The following is a 19640-nucleotide window of genomic DNA, read 5'->3' on the forward strand; positions in this document are numbered from 1 at the left end:
AACTTCTCTGCCTTGAAATATACCATAGCTGGGATAACGCTTAGAGAAATATTAAATCTGCCCGTCTAATGCATCTATCCTGCTTTATTTCACTCATGGTCTATTGGGAGACTAAATAAACGCCATTTCGACTAGGCTGCCCGGTAGGGTGCATGGTAACAAACAACAGAGGTTAGTAAGGAAGTAAACAAACTAAATTTCAGCAATGTTTGGTAACTGCGTCCGTGTCCAGGCAGACGCGTCTGGTTGCTAAGAAGCCATGTTGGAAGAACGTGTGCGGTACTAGTCATACTTTGAGCGACCACACGAGGGCGCTACACTGCAAGATACGCTCTCACAAAAACCATAATACGCTTGCTTTGGTGTTAGGCACACTTTTATACAACGTCACTCGTGAAATTCCTGCCATTTTTTTTAAATGTCAGTGCGCGTTATTAACTTGGATATTCCTTCTTTATTATACGTTATTATACTCCCTCTGCGTCCATTTTAACGGACTCATCTGTACGTTAGAGTCACTAGTGGCCTGGTTTATCAGCATATAATTCAACTGTCATTCACTCCGTCAAATGTCACACTCGACTTCATTTATACGCCTCTCTTAAATGCCTCTCGTGTGTGTGCGCGTGTGTGTGTGTGTGTGACTCTGCCCCAAAATAAAGTGCCAACCCTGAGCCTCGCGGACACCATGACGTCACCGTTGGAGCACTGAACTAAAACAATCAACCTCGTCTCCTCTCCTCTTGCTCCTCTGACCGACCGACACCGTCTCATTTGTGGCGTGTAACCAAACCCTCAGTGGCTCAGTGGACAGACGCGAGATAAAGAGCTCTGAATTGTTGTGTGTGTGTGAGTGTGTGTGTGTTTGTCTCTGTCAACCATTGCCACTGCTCAGTAAACAGCGCCCCGGCATACGGTAGAAGAAGAAGAAGAAGAAGAAGAAGAGGAAGAAGAAGAAGAAGAAGAACCGTTAGCTCGTATCTCTTCTGTCCGATATTACAGGCATGTCTGCTCAGCCCGGCGAGGAGCTCGGCTCGGAGGGGAAGTGGTTCGGGGATGACTACGAGAGGAACGGCCTGTTCGGGAACACACCGGCCCGGTTCACCGAGCTCCGTGAGGAATGTAAGCCGAGAGGCGGCGAGGTGTCTGCAGACCTGGATCCACAATCTCATCCTTTTCAGGACGACGGGAAAAAGGGGCCTCACGTTGCTATGGGAACTGCATCTACAGGTAAAAGCTTGGCAGTTAAGTGTCGATATTGACCAATTCACAGTGTTTCAGCCGCGTTGGGGTTAATTTTTGGACTAACCCCACATAGATGTAAATACAGGGAGAGAGAGAGAGAGAGAGAGAGAGAGAGAGAGAGAGAGAGAGAGAGACACAGTGCGTTTGTCACACAGACTCAGCGTTACGACATGTCTGTCCGCTCCGTTAAAACTTCTGGGCTTGAAAACACAGTAACTTCAATAAGATGATCGTAAATGAGCCGCCACCTCAGCGATGGTTAGGAGACTTAGGTGGAGCTTTAGCATTATGAAACATCAGTTATATCATTGTGTTGTCATACAGATGTGAAGCAGCATGCTGTAACAATAGCCTGTTGTTGCCAGCTGCCACATGTAGGCCTGTATCCTTCATATAATACCTGTATTATGGTATGGTGGGGCAGAGGGATGACAAATAGATGACAAGCCTTAATGCTTTCATAGCCAGTGTGGCTGAAAATGATTAAATCCCAAAAGATAGTATCAGTCCTGTTGGAGCCTAAACTTTCCTGTTTGGATATTGCTAATGTTATATTATTGGATGCTGGAGGCAGTGGTCTTTGTGGGAACATCATGCAGACCTCAGTTCTTAGTCCGCCACTCTCTCCTCACAGCACAGCTCGGCTGTTGCTGCTATTTTTAATCCTGAAAGAACAGGGTTCACTATTCGCTCGGCTAGCAAAACTAGAGCCGTGTACTTTCATTCACGAGTACACTGAAAAATTCATGAGAAGATGTTTTTAAATAAAAAAACAGAAAGAAAAATCGCAGCCTAGTCTCCTCTCTCGGCCGTTCTCATTTCACTGGCAGCTATGATCTAAAACAAGAAAAAGAAAAATGTTATCTTCCCGTTCAGTACAAGATGCATAATTTAGACTTTAATCCGTTAAGGCGCAGAATTTAGCATGCAAGTAGAACTTAAACATCTAAAGATAAACGTGGTGCAATTGAAAGAAGCTAATTGTATATAACTTACAAATTGTATCATTTTTAAGCATGTATGCTTGTAACATGTATGTGAAAGGATGAAATGAATAGACGATGTTTGGTCCGGCTTTCTTAGAAAAAGACAACAAAGCACATGCTCTACTCTACTTTCATAACAGTGTGCCAGGCGAGCTCCAACACGTGTAGGCGCACAAACACACACACACACACACACACAGATTATGTTTTGATTCCTAAAAATGGAAAGAAAAGCTGTCTCTTATTGCTGTGACTCCCGCTGAGCCGTGTCCATACCAGTGAAATAATCCACTCTGTCACTTGTGTTCTTGGTGGGAACAGTGCAGATCTCATCGCATCTAAAAGGCAGACTGGACCGTTTCCTCCTGACCAGACATGTTATAGTCTATTCTGAGCCTCGTCAAAGACACGCATCACTCACAACAACCCCCTCCGTTACCCTTCGCTGTATATTTAAAAATAATTGTTCAACTTCTGGAAACTTAAAAGATTTAGTTTTACCGAGGGAAGCAAAGAAGTTTGGGCCTTTTGAACAGAGTGAATTGTTAAATAATAACTCTCCAAGATGTCTAGAATTGCCTCTCTAGGTAATTGATCTGTCCCTTGTCCTAAATCTTGTTCACAACAGTAATCTACCCGCAGGACGCTAAGAATGCTGATTTCAGCTGTAATAAATCACTACAGGACAGACCCTTAGCCGTGGTTCACAGGCAGTGCAGTATCTTATCCTCAAAAGTTCCACATTCTGTGAAGGTTTCGAGAGACACGAGGAATAAAGCGGTGGAAAGAATCATGACGAGGTCTAAGTTTGCTGTGAGAATCCCACGGTTCCTCTGAAGCACATGGTGCGTCTACGAGCCTCCCCTGCTGTCTGAGAAGAAAACAACTCAGTGCATATTGTGCACACACATTGGGACGTCCTTTTTCTTCCTACAAGCTCTTCGTAACTCATTACAGTGGATTATATTCGTTACTTCATCACATCCTGACAAAGTGCCTTTGTCATGAGAAACACAGGTGGATTAGACTTGAGTTCTTCTCTGTTTCAGCACATCGCCAGGGACAAGGATGAGACAGCATTTGCCGGGTCTTTTCCATATCTGTCAAATAGGGAAAGCACTTAGTGGACTCCACTGCACTGCATAAGCCAGCACAGTGCATTTGTGCCTTTAGCTCCTGTTCCCAGGGGGCAGAGCGGTGCTCGGTCTTTTCAGACGAGATGATAAAGATGCAAGATAATACAGGGGTGGAGGATGATGATGAGGAGGGAGGGGGGGGGGGGGGGGGGGCAGCTTAATGGCAAGAGAGGCAGGGCTGCGATGAGGAGGCCAATAGTTCGGCCAGACTGTCAGGGGAAAGAACAGGAAATACAAAGAACTGTCTTTACGTCCACGGATCCCTTTAATTCAGTGTCTGACTCTGACAAAAGCACTTACTTACTTACTCCGTCAGCGTCAGCTGAGCAGCTCCCAGGTGTGAGCCAGTGTTTGTACTTCTGTGAGCTATTGTGTTTAAAAATGTGTTGTCCAGCACCTTACATAATAAAACAAGGTTTAAAGGATGTACAGTACACTAGTGTGTCTGCTTTGGATGATTTAGAGTGCTCATCCCAGGATTCCAATCTCATTCATCTTCATCTGTCTCCAGGAACAATTAGCTAATGCCTAGTTATAAACCCATGACAGACTCAAAAAGCCCCACTACAGGGGACAAAAACAACGCATTATTGCTATCATAATAACAATAAATCATCATCCATCATGTCCTTTCATCCCCTGTGTTTACACTGAAAACAATGGAAAGCCAGAAATATGATGGTATGTTCACAATGTGACTGCCTCGGTCCAGCTCTCCAGCCTGGGGGCACAAAGTAATCCCCGAGCAGAGTATTACAAAACTGCTCTTGGGATCAGAGCAGAGAGACCTTTAAACAATAACAGCCCATCTTATTTTTGTGTTGGTTGTTGTAGTCTACGCGTCTGTACCCTTTAATGCCAGATCCTGTACAATGAAAAGTGAAATGCCAATCCAAAGTCACAGTGAATTGACAGCTCCTCCCACATCATCACATTCATCCATAAAGCTCTATCGAAAGCAAGAAAAAGAGGATCAATACCGTGGAAGACAGGTACCACGACTTAAGACTCTGAACAGGGACAGATTAGCTTTTATTTTAACTGCCTCTGCATTGATTTATCTTTGACGAGGGCTGCTGGAACAACAACATTCGTCCTGTGTGGCCTTTAGTGATTTTTCTGAGAATGGTGGAGACGCTTGACGTTTCTCACAATAATTGTGGGTCCTCGTTGTCTCGGATCAATGCAGCTCAGGGCAGTTGAATCCCTCAGCACAGCTGTTCTCCTATCGACCTCTGCTCGTAGTTGTGTTGAACCTCAGCTCTTAGTGTAGACTGCCTTTGTGCTCTCCATTATCTTCTTCTTTAAAGTGGATAGTTAGCGACTAGTATTCATGTATTTGTTCAGCCAAGGATTTTGTAATCAATACATTATGAAGATAAACGTCATAACCGAAGCTTTTAAAGCCAGAGAGCATTAACAGTCACAGTGAGCCTCAGTTTATCACTCTCTATAAAACATATGTACTTATATGTACTTTCAAATAACATATTTCTGGAAACATTTCTTTGTTTACATGCATTGTTTTTTTTTTTTGGTCTTTCACTGGCTAATTTAAATGTTTCATAAAATGTGCACAGCTTATTCAGTCTTCAATCAATTTCTGTTTTCATCTTTAGGAAGAACGTATTGTGCAGTTCCCAGCACACGGGACAATGAACACCTAAAATGACATCGCTGCAGCATATTATTCAATCTGAAAAGGCACAGACGGCTTTGAAATAGGAGCCCAGTAAGTGAGCGTCTTGATGGATTACTTTCCACAAGGTCATGCAGTGAAATAGATCTCCATGAAAGGTAACACCACAGTCAAGGGGGTCACGGACAGAGTAATGCAATCGTTACACTGCAGTCGATCAACGGACGTTTAGAAGTAAAGCTGGACGTCTGGTGATATTAACAGCGGTGTTTACTTGGACAACGCCAACTGACAGAGATAGTTCCTTTAAAAGACTCCTGGCTGCTAGAAGTGAGACAACACGATGTTCTGGAGACTTGCAAACACAACATTTGTCATCGATTTTAAGAACCCTTCCTGTTATCGCATTAGTTTATTTATTGAATAACTGCAGTGGATCAGTGAGTGTCATCAAGGGAATAAACCCTCTTGCACACAGAGTCCCACATGCAGCTCAGTAAACCCCTTCATTTCAAAAGTGGTAATATATTTCATTTTGCCACTCTGGCTCTTTTAACAGTGTCTGTGCTCACATGTTTTTGTCTGCAGCCTGATAATTAGGAGCCCATGCCTTGGCGTATAGCACAGATTGTCAGGCTGCATTAGTTTCGGGGCTGCACTGGCTGCACAGAGGACAACAAAAGGGGCTGCCCCTTCACAGCACATCCACCGGGACTTATTTATTTAACTGCACCATCCCTTCAGTGACATGATTACGTTGTGCGGCTACAGTGTGAGCGGAGAATTCCTCTATTGTCACATCCAATCCCATCCGAGTGCAGCAAAGCATTTGTTTCAGCCTTGTAGGGTTGTTCCCCCCCCCCCCTAGTGTCTGGGTGCTACGCTGTATCAACAGATTCAAAATGCCCAGCATGGCTGCCACCACGGCAGTTAAAGACCAACACCAGCTTCTTTATTGTTACAGATGCCTTATGCAACTGCTGGTGAGTTCATCTGTTGGTATGTAGGGTGTGTGTGTGTGTGTTTTGCCTACAGTCAACAGGATTACTGGCCGTTCACAGCTCCTGAGATCCCCTCTCTACACGGTTTGTAGAGGCCCTGAGTGCTTCCCACAGTAGGTTTTTGTACAGTGTATCAGTGAGTGTAAGATTAGGATGGTGTTGCCAGGGTAATGGCTGATGTGACCTATACGATGGTCGTACACTAAGAGGATTATACATCGGTTGGCTTCAGCGGTACATCAAGGGCATTCGTGTCGCTGAACTGAAGCTGGCTCAGCGGCTTTGTCCGTCCACGCTGCGTATGGCTTGATCTACAAGACATTTTAGTCTATTAGATGCTAAATAATCTGCAGCTCAAAAGCGTGGGCCTGCTTTGCTTTGCCTCCATGTCACGTCAGCCCTCACGCCCCCCCCCCCCCCCCCCCCCCCCCCCCCCCATGTGTTCCAGCATGGGTGTGTGGCGTTCGTGCCATTGTGCTGCGGTGCGATGTATTGTTAATGACGATGAAGGAGCAGCGGTAGGAAGGACGGCAGAAGGGAAGGGTGGTGGGGCTTTTTAGAGGAAGCGAAGGGAGGGACGGGACGTCCTGACCTGTTGGGTCTTCTGTCAGTCATTCTGCATCCTCCAGAGCTAACCCCGAGGCTGCTATTTTAAATCCCCCCCCCCCCCCCTCATCCAGCCCAGCAGCTGGACCCAGCCTATTTATAGCACCACCGCTGCCCCGGGAGAAGCAGGGCTAGAGAGCAGGAGGAGGTGCTCAGTATGTGGAAGTATAAACTCTGACTTGTACATAGCACATCCGCGTGGTGGTGTACAGGGTGTGGATATCGTGTGTATGCTCCTGTATTTGTGATTGAACGTGACACAGTGTGTGTTTGTTGGTGGGGAGTATCCCGACTTAAATGACTTAAATGTCAACAAGTCTGAATACCTGACTTGGCCTTGACTTCTGACCCGATCATTTGAAACAACATCCCGATCAAGTTGGTCTCTTCCTGTATTGCAAGTCATGTAATATGAGCGTCCTTAATGTTTTGCTGCAGCGCTGTAACAAATTATTCAGTGAAATGTGGAGTGATATTTTACAGCAGAGCGCACACAGATTCACAGATGTGTTGGTTGTGCATTCCCGATTGCAGATCATTAGCACGACAATTGTATCATTTTAACTAGTATTTTAATTTTGCATGTGTGTTGATTACCAGAGATGCATGCTGTGCTACAAATATATTTATTTTATACATTTATCATGGAAGAGTTTTGTCAACCTAGTGTAGTAGCTGAAGCCTTTTTATTTTAGCTTGCACATACGGTGTATTTGATGTGTGTTTGTTTTCATAACACTAATTTGTCAGGGGGAGATGCAGGATTATAGTGCTTACAGAGCAGAGATGTGACGAGAGAAAGCTCTTTGCCTGCATGATTTAGAACAGACTCTGGTTGTGTCACTGGGTTTTTTGGGTACTGAACAATCCCCCTTTGTCCCACACTGAGTACAAGTACCCTCTGTTACTGCTGCCTCGCTGATCTTCCCAGCCGAGCACCCAGTCTGACTGTGCTGCCCTCCCAGTGCCACAGCCCCTTTCCCTGGCAGCAGCACCAGCTGAAGCATAGTCTTGTATGTTTTCATTCATCAAAAAGCTCACGGGCTGATTTTGATTCGAGCGTGTGACACAGAGACTGCTGTCATTCCTTTTAACTTCACTTGAGTTTCAGTTCTCTCTCTTCCTGTCGATCTCTTTAGATGACCACATGTCTGGCCTGTTTAGGACGCCCATGAATGATGATGGCGATGTCTACACCTCCCTGATGTCAAATCAGAGCTACACATCGGGTCGAGAAGCCTCCTACCTGTCGGACGACCTGAAACCGTCCAAACCCTCCTCTGCCCTGGATCCCTTCTCCAGCGACGCCTATAGCTTCAGCTCCAGCACCACGATGACTTCCAACCTCACTGATGACATGCCGAAATCTCTGTTTGGCTCAGATAAGACAGAATCCTACAACTACATGGACATTAGCCACGGGGATGAGCGCCATGACCAGCACAGCCTGGTGGACACGGGCTCAACTGGTTATGACTCGTTGGGCAGTTACATGGATAAAAACCACGGACGAGATGAGGAAGAGGAGGAGGAAAACCTAGGTTCAGCACTGGGCTCCCACTCTTTCCCCTACGTGGAGGAGCCATCTGATGAAGAGCTGTCAGATTACCGCTCCTACCGAAACCTGGGTGGCACCCCGCAGACGGCCAGCCCGGTGAAGATCACTTTGACCGAGTCCCATCCTCAAACTGCCAAGATTGAGCCGCAGCAACACGCGCCTCCAGTCAGTGTGTCCGAGCGGGAAAACGTCCTCAGTGTGGGCTTGCAGGGGGTTCCCACTGTGACGCTATCAGAGCCAGAGGATGACAGCCCCGCCTCCACTCCCAATGCTTCACCAACACGTAGGCTCAGCACACACACACACACACACACACACACACACACACACACACACACACACACACACACACACACACACACCTGTCACACGTAGTCAGATGTAGAAGTTGGGAATGTAGATAAAATCCCCCATCATGGTATACGTAACTTCATATTGCAATATCAGTGTATTTTAGTATTGTACAATGTCTGGGAAAACAATTAAGAAACTATTTATGGATACAATAACCAGATGGGAATACATGATTTTATCCCATCATGTGAATTAAATACTTGACAAGTCAAGAAACTACATCACGGCAGCTATATTTCATGCAGATGATGCTGACTGCAAGTAAGGTTGCAACAGCAAAGTTGAACTTGATTTGTCAGAGGAAGACTGTTATTTCTTCTTTCAGAAGTTACATAGACTGGCTTTAGGTTGTATGTGCAGATGTCTGAATTTGTAATGTGAGTGAAGCCCTGAATGCCCTCTCTGCATTTCTTTGTGAACAGAAAAAGAATTCTCTTCCCGCGACACGTTCAAGGCTGACGCAGGGAAGCCTGCAGCTTCCAAAAGCAGTCCAGGCTCAAAGGCAGGCGGCAGGGAGCAAGATGGAAGCAGCGCCGAGTCTGGAGACTCAGAGATCGAGCTGGTGTCTGAGGAGCCTCCAAAGGCCGCGAGCAACCCATTTGTCCAGCCGCCTAAGAGCAAGGGCACTTTCAGCCAGCCCAACAACCCCTTTGACAATCCCCCGGTTGCCAAGGGTGGTTTGGGCCTCGCGGGCAACCACGCTCCACCCACAGCCTACAGCATTCTGAGAGAGGAGAGAGAGGCAGAGCTCGACAGTGATCTCTTCATTGAGTCTGCGTCTGAAGAGAGCCCAAAGAGAGAGCAGGGCTTCAGTGGCCCCAAACAGGGGGGCAGCCCCCCCTCCCCGCTGGTTCCCAGCGCCGTCCCTCCCCGAAGTGCGGCTGAGGCGGCGCCAGCCGAGCCCCCGATCACAGAGAAGGTCAAGACCCCGGTGAAAACAGAGGAGGATCGCCCCAGCAAGCCCAAGCCGCCGACTGCTGCCGTGCCCCCAGAGGTGCGATCGGAGAGGCCTCACCAGGACGACATGCACAAGCACACCAATGAGGGCAAAGGAGACCTCGGAAAGCCTGCCGCCTCAATCGTCCTGCAGGGCTTTGATAAACAGAAAGGTCAGTCTTAGACATCTCGATTTTCTCTTTTGCACAGAATGAGGTGTTTCCTAAAGGATGCAAGCAATAGAATTTCACAAAACATGTCTGTAATCTTTTCATTGTTGCAGTGGTTCACCGTGGCTTAAAAGCTGCTATCCCGGGTATTGGCTTTCCTGAAATAGCGCTGTGGAACAGGTAGCGTTCTGATGTCTTCATGCCCGAAATTAAACAGCTATCGCATGTGCATTTGTGTTTAAAACCTCCCTCATCATAGCTAGCGATACAAACTGACCAACTGAAAGACGGAAAATGATTGACGGCGTATTTTTAATCAAGTCACTAACGCAGTACTTGTGTTTGTTTACCTTGCGGACGCTACGTGCACGGTGTGCGTTGGCACTGTTTTGTTGACGAGGCTGGGGAAGTAAACAGGGATGGGATGTTCCACTGCTGTGTGTGTGTGTGTGTGGGGTGGGGGGTGTTGTAGTTTCCTGAGGTCTACTTCCCCCTGGTGGTACATTTGAGAAGAAGAAAAAGCAGTACAGGATGCATTGATTCACATTTATGACCATTCATGGTGACTGAAACTCAAAGGCCACACTGTCTAAATGTGTCAACATAACTCTCTCAAATTATGGAATTGCAGATGTTGAGGAAAAAAAAACCTTCTTTCTACACCGTGGCAGCATCTGGCTCCTTCCATCTCTCGGTGATTAGATAAGTCAGAGATGTCAGTCGCAGTCAGCCGGAGTTAATGCTGTCTAAGCTGCACATTTGGGGTTGGCGTGGGTATTCTGACTTCTATTGGCGGTGCTCTGTCCTTGTAAACATTGTGTTTACATAATCCTATGAAGTCAAAACTGGGGCGCCCTCCTACTGAGGAGCTCTGAAGGCTTCCTCTGGAATTTCACCAGATAAAGAGCTGACAAAATAACATCTTAATGAGTGTTGTTTGGCTTTGGTTTCCTGAAACTCACAGCTACTAATGCACCCTGGTCCAGCAGAGCGAGACGATTGAGTTAGCGACACAATTAAAATGTAAAATATCATGAGTTATATTGTTAAATACGAAATAAAAGAGACTTCCCCGGTTTTGTTTACTCGGACTGTAAGAAGGTTCTGGAAATGCTAAAAAGCAGGTCATGTGTATTTCTCTCTCCACCACTAGGGGGCGCAGTGCACCTTTGTCACTGCTGCCATGTTGAACACCAGCAGGTATTGTTTTCGTGGTGCACTTCCATGTCAGTTGCCATAGCAACAGTGATGGGAGAACGTGTTCAGTCTGGTTCAGGGATATCGGTTTTTCCCCTCATTCGTCTTGGTTTGAGTTGGCATTGAAACACGTCAAGGCTGCAGTGAGCAGAAGGTGTGAGGTGTGGCTGTCTGCGGGTGGTGGTGGTGGTGGGGGGGGGGGAGGACACACACACCTGACTAATGGCTTTGATTGGATTGAAAGATGACGTAACTATAAAGGGATTGTTTTCCTCTCAGTACTGACAACACAGTGACTGCGCTGTTTCTATTGCACAGCTTCTATGAGCATTCTATGTTGCTTATTCAGGTCCAGGTCTCTCTTCACGGGACCATTTGCATTACAAATACGAATATTGTAAATCACAATCACACCCTGAGGGCAATAAATAAGGAACATTTTGCTGTAATGAGCGGTGTCGCTCGTTATGAATTCTTAAAGTGCGAGCACTTAGCCTTTTCATTCATCAGTGAGTTATAGTGGAAACAGCTATTTGAATCTGCGGCTATAACCTTAAATATTATTCCGCGCAAATAAAGAACGGACCTGGATGTTTGCCAGATTTGCTTTTGCTTAGCAACGTGGCCTCAAGTCCAGCTATTTTCAACCTTTAGAAAAGCCGACTGCTGCACCCTGTCCGGTGATGACATCAGACTATTAAAAGGACTACTGTCACAAACCGTATTTACCGCCTGCATTATTAATTGCACCAATAAATCTAACAACCTAAAAGGGAAGTCTATGACAAGCGTATGTGGGTAAACCCTCCCACTGCAACCCACCATCACCAGTCTGTTGTGATGCTCTGTTGGGGCTTTTATTGTGAAAGCTGGTGTTCCTTTCCTTTCAATAAAAAAAAGCCTCGTCTCCAACGATCACCACCCACCCTCTCCGCCTCGTAGGCTCTTAATCATTGCATGGATGGTTTGCTGCAGCAGCAACTGTGGTGTGGTGTTTACAATTTGACCCCCCTCCCCCATCACACACACACACACACACACACACACACACACACACACACACACACACACATACATACGCACTTTCCCCGCTCCTTCTTTTTAAGCCATCGCTGCTCGCAAGCATCAGTCTGTGAGCTCCGCGAGCAGCCAGCAGCACCTTGGAAACCTTTCCTCCTTTCCTCCCTCCCTTCCTCCCTCTCTCTCTCTGTCATCTCAGCCTATCTCCCGCATCCTTTTTCTTTTTTTGTTGGCCATTCATGCCTTTCTCGGATGAGTGAGTGAGTCGGTGCTGCTGAAGAGGGAGACAAAGAAGAACACGGAGAGCATACAGAGCAAAAGAACAGGGACATAACTGATCACCAGCATGCAGGCCACTGCAGACGTGACCAAGAAGGAGAGCTCCTGGAGCGGCTGGAAGGGCCAGGGTACTGATGTGTTTACTGTCATCTACTCATCAGTCTGTCTGTGTTGTGTGGCTGTGAGAGAGGGACCGTTATCTCCGCATGTAGGTCAAATACTCATCACACTGTTGGTGTGTATTCGTGAACGTGTGTGTGTGTGTGTGTGCGTGTGTACATTTATCATCCAACTGTATCTATGTGTTGGGGATTCAAACATTAGTGTTTTCCCACGGACACGCCCTGATGACGGATCCTTTCTGCTGCATGTGTGTGCGTCCGATAAAACACTAAAAGATGTTAGAGGGGGCGAGAGACGCTGGTGGGTGTTTTGAAAAATGAGTGTACACACACACACACACACACACACACACACCAGTGCGCTGGACGCCATCAGTTTTTGGGTGCATGCTAACATGGATGCCAGCGTTATGTTGTGGACTAAGGCGTGTCATTGTCGTCACCCTCCCCACTTTGCAACCGTGCAGGGGAGCTGGTTTTATATGGCGTACGCTCTGTTTTTGTGTAACGAGGCATTCGGGGGATCGGGGGGGGGGGGGGGGGGCGGGCATTGACAGACTGTCTCCATGGTAACCAGGGCACACCCATCCACGATTACATCAGTCTCTCATCTCCTCGGCTGCCATGGTACCTTGCAGAGACCGGGCCGGAGAAGAGCGTCCTCCGTCTGTCCGTTTCCGTAGCATGGAGGGCTCGTAGGAAGGGGCCAAGAGAGAAAATGGCGTCCCCCTTCCTCCTCACTGGTTGGGATTTATTATCGGCCATCAATTTAGGTTCAGCTCACAATAGCAGTGTGAATGTACTGGACTGCTTTAAGTATCCCAGCAGAGACCACGGCGGTCACTGTGAATTGTGAAGTAACCTTGATGAAAAGCCCCATTTCATTATTCTACTGAGTCACTATCCATCTATTTGGGCCTGTGTAACATAATAGCCTATCTGTCCACAGCAGCAGGAGCATTAAGCTGATACAGTCAGCACAGCAAAGATGACACTCAGCACATTATTTCCTGCAGATGAATCTTTGCACATCACCTCACAGCTATAGGCCGTTTTAAGTTCCGTCATTCTCATTGCACAGTACTGACTCACTGCTGCCAACATACTCAAGAATAATCAAACAATGATGCAGACGTTTCCAAAATTGAGTCACAGAGGACTCAAGATGACATCAGCCAGGTTTTCTAAAGCTCAAAACATATAGCCGCTCCTGTGAATGCTTGATTAGTGTCTCTAATCGAATGGCATTTAGAGGCGTCTACAACTTTGAGCGCTTAGGAAAATGATTAGATTTTTATGTGGCAAAAGTTTGTCTTTGACAATTAAACTTTGGGATAGAAAGGATTTCAGATTTTCTGACATAACTTGGCGGCTTACTCACTGCTAGAGATGTTGATGCAGGCATACATCTATGGAGAGAGAGGTATGAGAGAATAGTCACATTTTGGAAATACACTAAAGGGGGTTTGGGTGGTTGACACTTTTTAGTGCCGTTTGTTCATTTCTGTTGGACAAGCTGTGTGTTTGCTGAGATATCTGTCTACACTAGTTACATCATTTGCTACAGCTAGTGACTCATACTTTTTTATTTTATGTAAACAGAACTATCACTGATAATACATTTGACGTTCATAATCCTCATGACTCAAGTTGTACGTCTGGTGGCAGCAGAAGTGTGCTCACTCTGGCTGATGGCTTGTTTGAGGCCGTAAGGATGTCTTCAGTGATTTAATGAGGTCAGGCTGAACTAGTTCCACTACGGGGGGGGGGGGGGGTCATATTATTGTCACTGGTGTTAATCATTTGCTTTGGTTTTTGCTCGGTGTGGTGTGTGTGTTTAACATCAGAGGCAAGAATCCTATCAACAAACGGAGCTCATCATTCAGTTAATCTTTAAGCCCTTTTACACACACGGTGTATGAAGTGTCAAGTGTGAAGGCTTAGTATGAAACCTTCCATTGTCTTCTAGTGCTCCACCATAAAGGGAGAGGCTGTCTTCATGTGTCGGGGTGTAGAGACTCGGCATGTGCTGCTGAGTCCCCACATTCAGAGCCAGAGTCTCTCTCTCCCCCGCTCTTCCTTCCAATTTCGGCCCCTCCCTTCCTTCCTTCCTCCCATCTCCCAGTGAGCGCTGGAGAGAAAATGGAGCACGGTAACTATGGTAACTGCATCATGCAGGTGCTCAGTAGATCCTTTAGTGTAATCTGGCTGTAGTCTGTGCGGTTTATTAGCATTGCAATGTTACGCTAGTCGTCTTTATCTTATAGCTAATTTAAGTCACATGATGAACATTAAAAAAAGGCCTCTGGGTTAATTTTCCATTTTGATTCAGTCTTTTATTTTGGTCACTGCTGGGTCTTTGTCACTTAAAAGCCAGAGCATGAAAGAGCTCACAGACAGAGAGAGAGAGAGAGAGTCGATGTGTGTGTGTGTGTGTGTGTGTGCTGGATTGCAATGTGATTCTCTGGCAACCGCACCCCATAGACACCCCTCCTCCTCCTCCCACCCTCCCTGCCTCAGTCCCCCTGCACTGATTGGCTGGTGAGGCTGTGGCCCCTCCCCTCCTGTGCAGGGGGTGGGGGGGGGGGGGGGGGGGGGGTACTCCCCCTCCAGTGCTCTCCTTTTGTCCGTGGATAAAGCAGCTGCCTCTTTCCCTGTGCAGCCATGGGACCCGCAGGTCAGTACACGCTTCTACTGCACTAGCTACAGCTTTCTCAGTCTGCAGGCAGCACATCACAAGGCATCTGTCTCTGTCGCCGGTCAACACCTGTCTCTCTGGCAGAGCTGTCCGTCTGTCGCTGATGTGCCTGTGTTGTTTTAGAGCCGCTGTGTGTGTGCTACCTGTGTGTTTGTATGTGAGCATCTCCTCGCAAATCAGTAGCCACAGGGACAGTTTGTGAGTGGTGGCAGCAACAATAGCTCCTGTGGGGAGTGGTGCATGGACGGCGGCTATAGGGCACGTGGATTGTGTTCTCACGCTTTCTGAATGAGTGGTGTCTTTGATTTGATGGAGGGGGTGCCGGGGCAGATGGGTACCGTAAGTCACTCTGGGTTCAGACAGAATATGCATGTTATTTTACAGTATAGGAGTGTGGGTAGCAGAGATTCACCTGGTCGCGGCTGTTCTTCTGTCACCAGGGTTTAGCCGGCCTTTCTGGCATCCACAGATGCCTTTTTTAGTGGAGAGTAAAGATGGCCGTCATCACTATGCTGCTCACAGCTAAAATTAGAGCAGGCAGGCATACAGCTCAGAGAGAAAAGAGTAAGACCCCCCCCCCAAGAGACCTCTGCAAGGATTCTCTCTTCTTCCCAGGCACAAAAGTTCACATTAACGTACCGGTGCTGCTTTGCCTCCCGGTGTGACGTGAAGGACGTCCAGGTGTCTGTACCAACAAACGAAAGGCAAAAACCCCGGCAGTGCCGTTTAGACGCGCAGGTGGTTCAGCAGAGGTGAAACAAGCAGCCGTCAGTTCTCATGGAAACAGGCCCGTGTTTCCACCCGACACAGACGACTGCCAGAGGAGGACCGTGTCGGCTGTAATGGTACACTGGGCTAATCCTCAGTTATCACTGCTCACTCTCATCTTTGCTAGTGGCTTTGTATTACAGGCCCCACCGCCCAAAGAAGAGAGGAAAAGAAAATGTTAGAATAAAAAGGAAAACTGGTGCAGCAAAATGCACAAGCGCCTGCAGGGCATGTTGTATATTTCAAGTTCGTTCCTGTAGGAGTGACGCGGTTCGGAGGAACCACGGCGTTTCACTGCATTAATGAGACCGCATTGTTATCCTTCATCACCGACTACAGATCTGCTGGTCTGGCCAGGTCACATCGATCCGTTATCTGTGAACTGCTGATAGTGCTTCTATTTCTGCTACTGGCTTCGCTGAGCTGTACTGTAGGTCAATAATTAATTCTGCCGGTGTGCGGGTGTACGTTCGGTGTAAGACGGTTCCCTCTGCCTGTTGCATGCGTGTTTGCATACGTATGAGACCAGACCAGATGCCGCTGACCAGAAGTACACGTCAGATAAATATGAAGTCACAGAGGTCCGCACTGTCGCAACACAGACACTTTGCTCGACAAGTGAGAGTCAGGTAGTATCTTCTCCAAAGGTCGTGCTATATATAGGAGGAAAGAAACTGAACTGGCTAACCATCACTCAAGACACCTTAACGCCACCTTACAGCTTCCACAGCTACCTCTTACTTAATGAAACGCTAGGTTAGGAAGCTGGGTTAAAAACAGGATCACGTGACAGCGGAGGATCTCTCGAGGACGTTGGGTTGTGAACAGCTTCCAGATATTTGACCCAAATGTGTGGTGTGTAGCGCGCAGCAGCCCGATCCACTTTGAAACGGATACGTCTGAGAGAGCAGGGGCGGTCAGGTCGTGCCGGTTGTGGGTCCTAACCTCTTTTGTCCTTGTTATGTCCTTCCCCTTCCAGCGATCGACCTGCTCTACTGGAGGAATGTGAAGCAGTCGGGGGCCGTGTTCAGCAGCGTGCTTCTGCTTCTCTTCTCGCTGACCCAGTTCAGCGTGGTCAGTGTCGGAGCCTACTTAGCCCTGGCTGCCCTCTCTGCCACCATCAGCTTCAGGATCTACAAGTCTGTGCTGCAGGCTGTGCAGAAGACCGATGAGGGACACCCTTTCAAGTGAGTAGAATTAAGCCTGGTTCAATAATGCATTTCATGAAAGCGTCTGTAGCTTTTACTAACTGAAAGGCCTATGTTTCTGTTACCAGGGCCTACTTGGAGATTGAAATCGCTCTATCCCAGGACCAGATTAGCAAATATGCCGACAAAATCCTACTGTACACCAACACCTGTATGAAGGAGCTCCGCAGGCTGTTCCTCGTACAAGACCTGGTCGACTCCTTGAAGGTTTGCCTCAAACTCGCTTGTTTGCCTTTTAGCATCGCTAGCAAAGGGGGCGACGATGTCTGTGGGTAACTTTAAACTGCACCACTGTCAGGTACGGTGTAAGATCGGCTCTGCTCCTCGGGGGCCACCGGTGGGGCTCCTTGACTCATAAAACTAAGAACTCCAGACACCAGAACAATCCGGTCGTACACGTATAGACTGTCAGACGTGCAGGTTACGGCGATTCAAACATGTCATGACTGTGTGTTTCAGTTTGCTGTTTTGATGTGGCTGCTGACCTACGTGGGCGCTCTCTTCAACGGCCTGACACTGCTCATCCTAGGTGAGGTCATTCCGACTCGACTACTAAGCGCTGTTGTTGACTCACACACACACACACACTCTTTGCCTTATCTGTGTCAGAGGTTCAGCAGTATTCAGAAGCCTGATGAACAGAGTACATGTAACGAAGTTATATTTTATTGTATGTATGAATGAGAAGTACAGCGCGTCCTTAAGACTTTGCCAGAACCAAATTAATGTGTTGGACATGTGTACATTATCTGTTTACTTTTCCAGTTTACCTTAGATAAGTGTTGGCTGCTGACACAAGCGTCAGAATTAACCATGACTCTCTCCATGCCTCTACAGCTGTGGTCTCCATGTTCAGCATGCCTGTGGTCTACGAGAAACATCAGGTAGGAATTGAAGCATCACGATACGTAAAGTTTACAGAATGTTGTCTGGTATTTACACGCGTCACTTTCCTTTTTGTTTTCAGGCACAGATTGATCAGTATGTGGGACTAATACGGACCCAAGTCAACTCTGTGGTGGGGAAGTGAGTGTTTGCCATTCAGACCTTGTTTGTTCAAAGTTCACTCGCGATGTAAAAGCAAATGTAGCTGCAAGCACCACGTTTGAGCACCCTGTTCACAGATAAGAGTGACGAGCCTTCTGCGGCAAACAACAACATGAGCAGCACTCGATGTACCTTGATTAGAGCCACTGATGTGCCCTCGTGCAAGGCACTTAACCCCTTACTGCTCTGCTCAGTGGCCTGCAGATAAGACTGCAGTTGTACTGGGCAGAGTCCAGGTATTTGTGTGTTGCTGAAAAGAGCAATTGCGCTCAGCAAATCTTCCATTCATGTTATGAATTAACAATCGAATCTGTTATAAGATTAATAAAATAACCTGCTGACAAGCTCCGTGTTAACCCAGAACATTCAAACAGTGAAGTCTAAAGGGTTAATTGATGCCAAAATGTCTGCCTGCAGTTCTTTTGGGACTGACCGCTATCTATTTGCCAATTATAGTAAAAACCTGACAGTCAGTTCTGTGGACTACCATAAAAAGAGAGAGAACAAAAACATTGGGTTTAAGATGAAGTATAATAAGCACAACTTGAGCTGGAGTAAATACCTTGTTGGACACGTGGTACTGACGGTTGTTTTCTCTGTACAGGATCCAAGCAAAGATCCCCGGGGCCAAGAGGAAGGAGGAGTAGAGCCGTCTGTCTCACCGTGAAGCTGACAGTCCGGTCCAGCTCAGGCAGGCAGCTCGATCACTGTTGAAGAGCCTGGTCGTCATCTGTGGGGCATAGTGCGACGTCATCTTGGTGTTCTCTCAAAGCATCCACTGGAGAAACCGTCACCCTGTCTATAGCAGTCTAAACACTAACACACAGTCACACATACATAATCCTGTTTCTAGGTAGACGAGTACACAACTAGAAAACAAAAGAAGAAACTGACTTTTGTTTGTGTTGCTTATTATAAAAGTGCATGAAGTCGAGCCTTGGGTAAATAATATTTGATATCTTTTGTGCGGTTTTTAAAGTCACGCTACATTTCTGCTTCGCAGTGCTGACCACAAACTGTACGGTTCGGCACAAAACAGCTAAATGTCCACAGACGTGCTCTGCTGCCGATGTTAAATACCGCTTCATGTCTCTGAGTTAGCCGACAGGGCTTCCCTCAGTATATGTCCATATATATAAATAGCAAAAATGATTTCCTTTTGGTGTTTCCGAGCACAACATAATTTAACGATATGAGTCTTAGATGTGGTAATTGTAGGGTTTTTGCTTTTGTATAACCATAAGGAACAATACACACGCTCGTGTTTAAGGTACTGTTGTACAACTACTATGAAGACAAGGAGTATCTGGTGATATTTAGCTTGTTTGAATAACTGTCCAACTTTGTACTATGTTCAACTATACTCTGTAGTTCTTTAGACCCTGGACTCTTTAACTATTTGCACTTACACTATGTATTTAATTACAAGAAAAATAAATGTACCTTGATGTATAACATCTCCTCAGCCACTTTACTGACGACTTCAAATTCATAAGACGACTTCAAGTGAGTGAAGAGGAGTGTGTGTGTGTGTGTGTGTGTGTGTGTGTGAGAGACACCAAAGCTAAGTTTGACATGTTAACACTTTTGATGGGAGACCTGGAATGATGAGCTAAAAATACAGGCCAACCAATTCTGGCACAGACGCACCTCTCCTCTCGTAGTAGTTT

At 46.8% G+C, this 19640-nt stretch overlaps 1 protein-coding gene across 5 annotated transcripts; it reads left to right on the forward strand.

Annotated features, from left to right (window-relative positions):
* Positions 1-651: 651 nt before the first annotated feature.
* On the forward strand, positions 652-19434 carry rtn1a (reticulon 1a). 5 transcript variants are annotated; one of them, XM_079175132.1, is made up of 9 exons: positions 664-1230; positions 7753-8454; positions 8948-9634; positions 16695-16902; positions 16992-17130; positions 17383-17452; positions 17761-17807; positions 17891-17949; positions 18575-19434. In XM_079175132.1, exons 1-9 carry the CDS (start codon positions 1005-1007, stop codon positions 18615-18617), a joined length of 2181 nt encoding a protein of 726 aa, XP_079031258.1. In that variant the 5' UTR covers positions 664-1004; the 3' UTR covers positions 18618-19434. The 5 variants fall into 5 exon arrangements, with proteins under 5 accessions (XP_079031259.1, XP_079031258.1, XP_079031260.1 ...); XM_079175134.1 differs by lacking the exons at positions 664-1230; positions 7753-8454; positions 8948-9634 and adding an exon at positions 12021-12255; XM_079175135.1 differs by lacking the exons at positions 664-1230; positions 7753-8454; positions 8948-9634 and adding an exon at positions 14878-14926.
* Positions 19435-19640: the final 206 nt, after the last annotated feature.

The sequence above is a fragment of the Pholis gunnellus genome (assembly GCF_910591455.1).
Source record: "Pholis gunnellus genome assembly, chromosome: 15".
Classification (NCBI taxonomy): domain Eukaryota; kingdom Metazoa; phylum Chordata; class Actinopteri; order Perciformes; family Pholidae; genus Pholis; species Pholis gunnellus.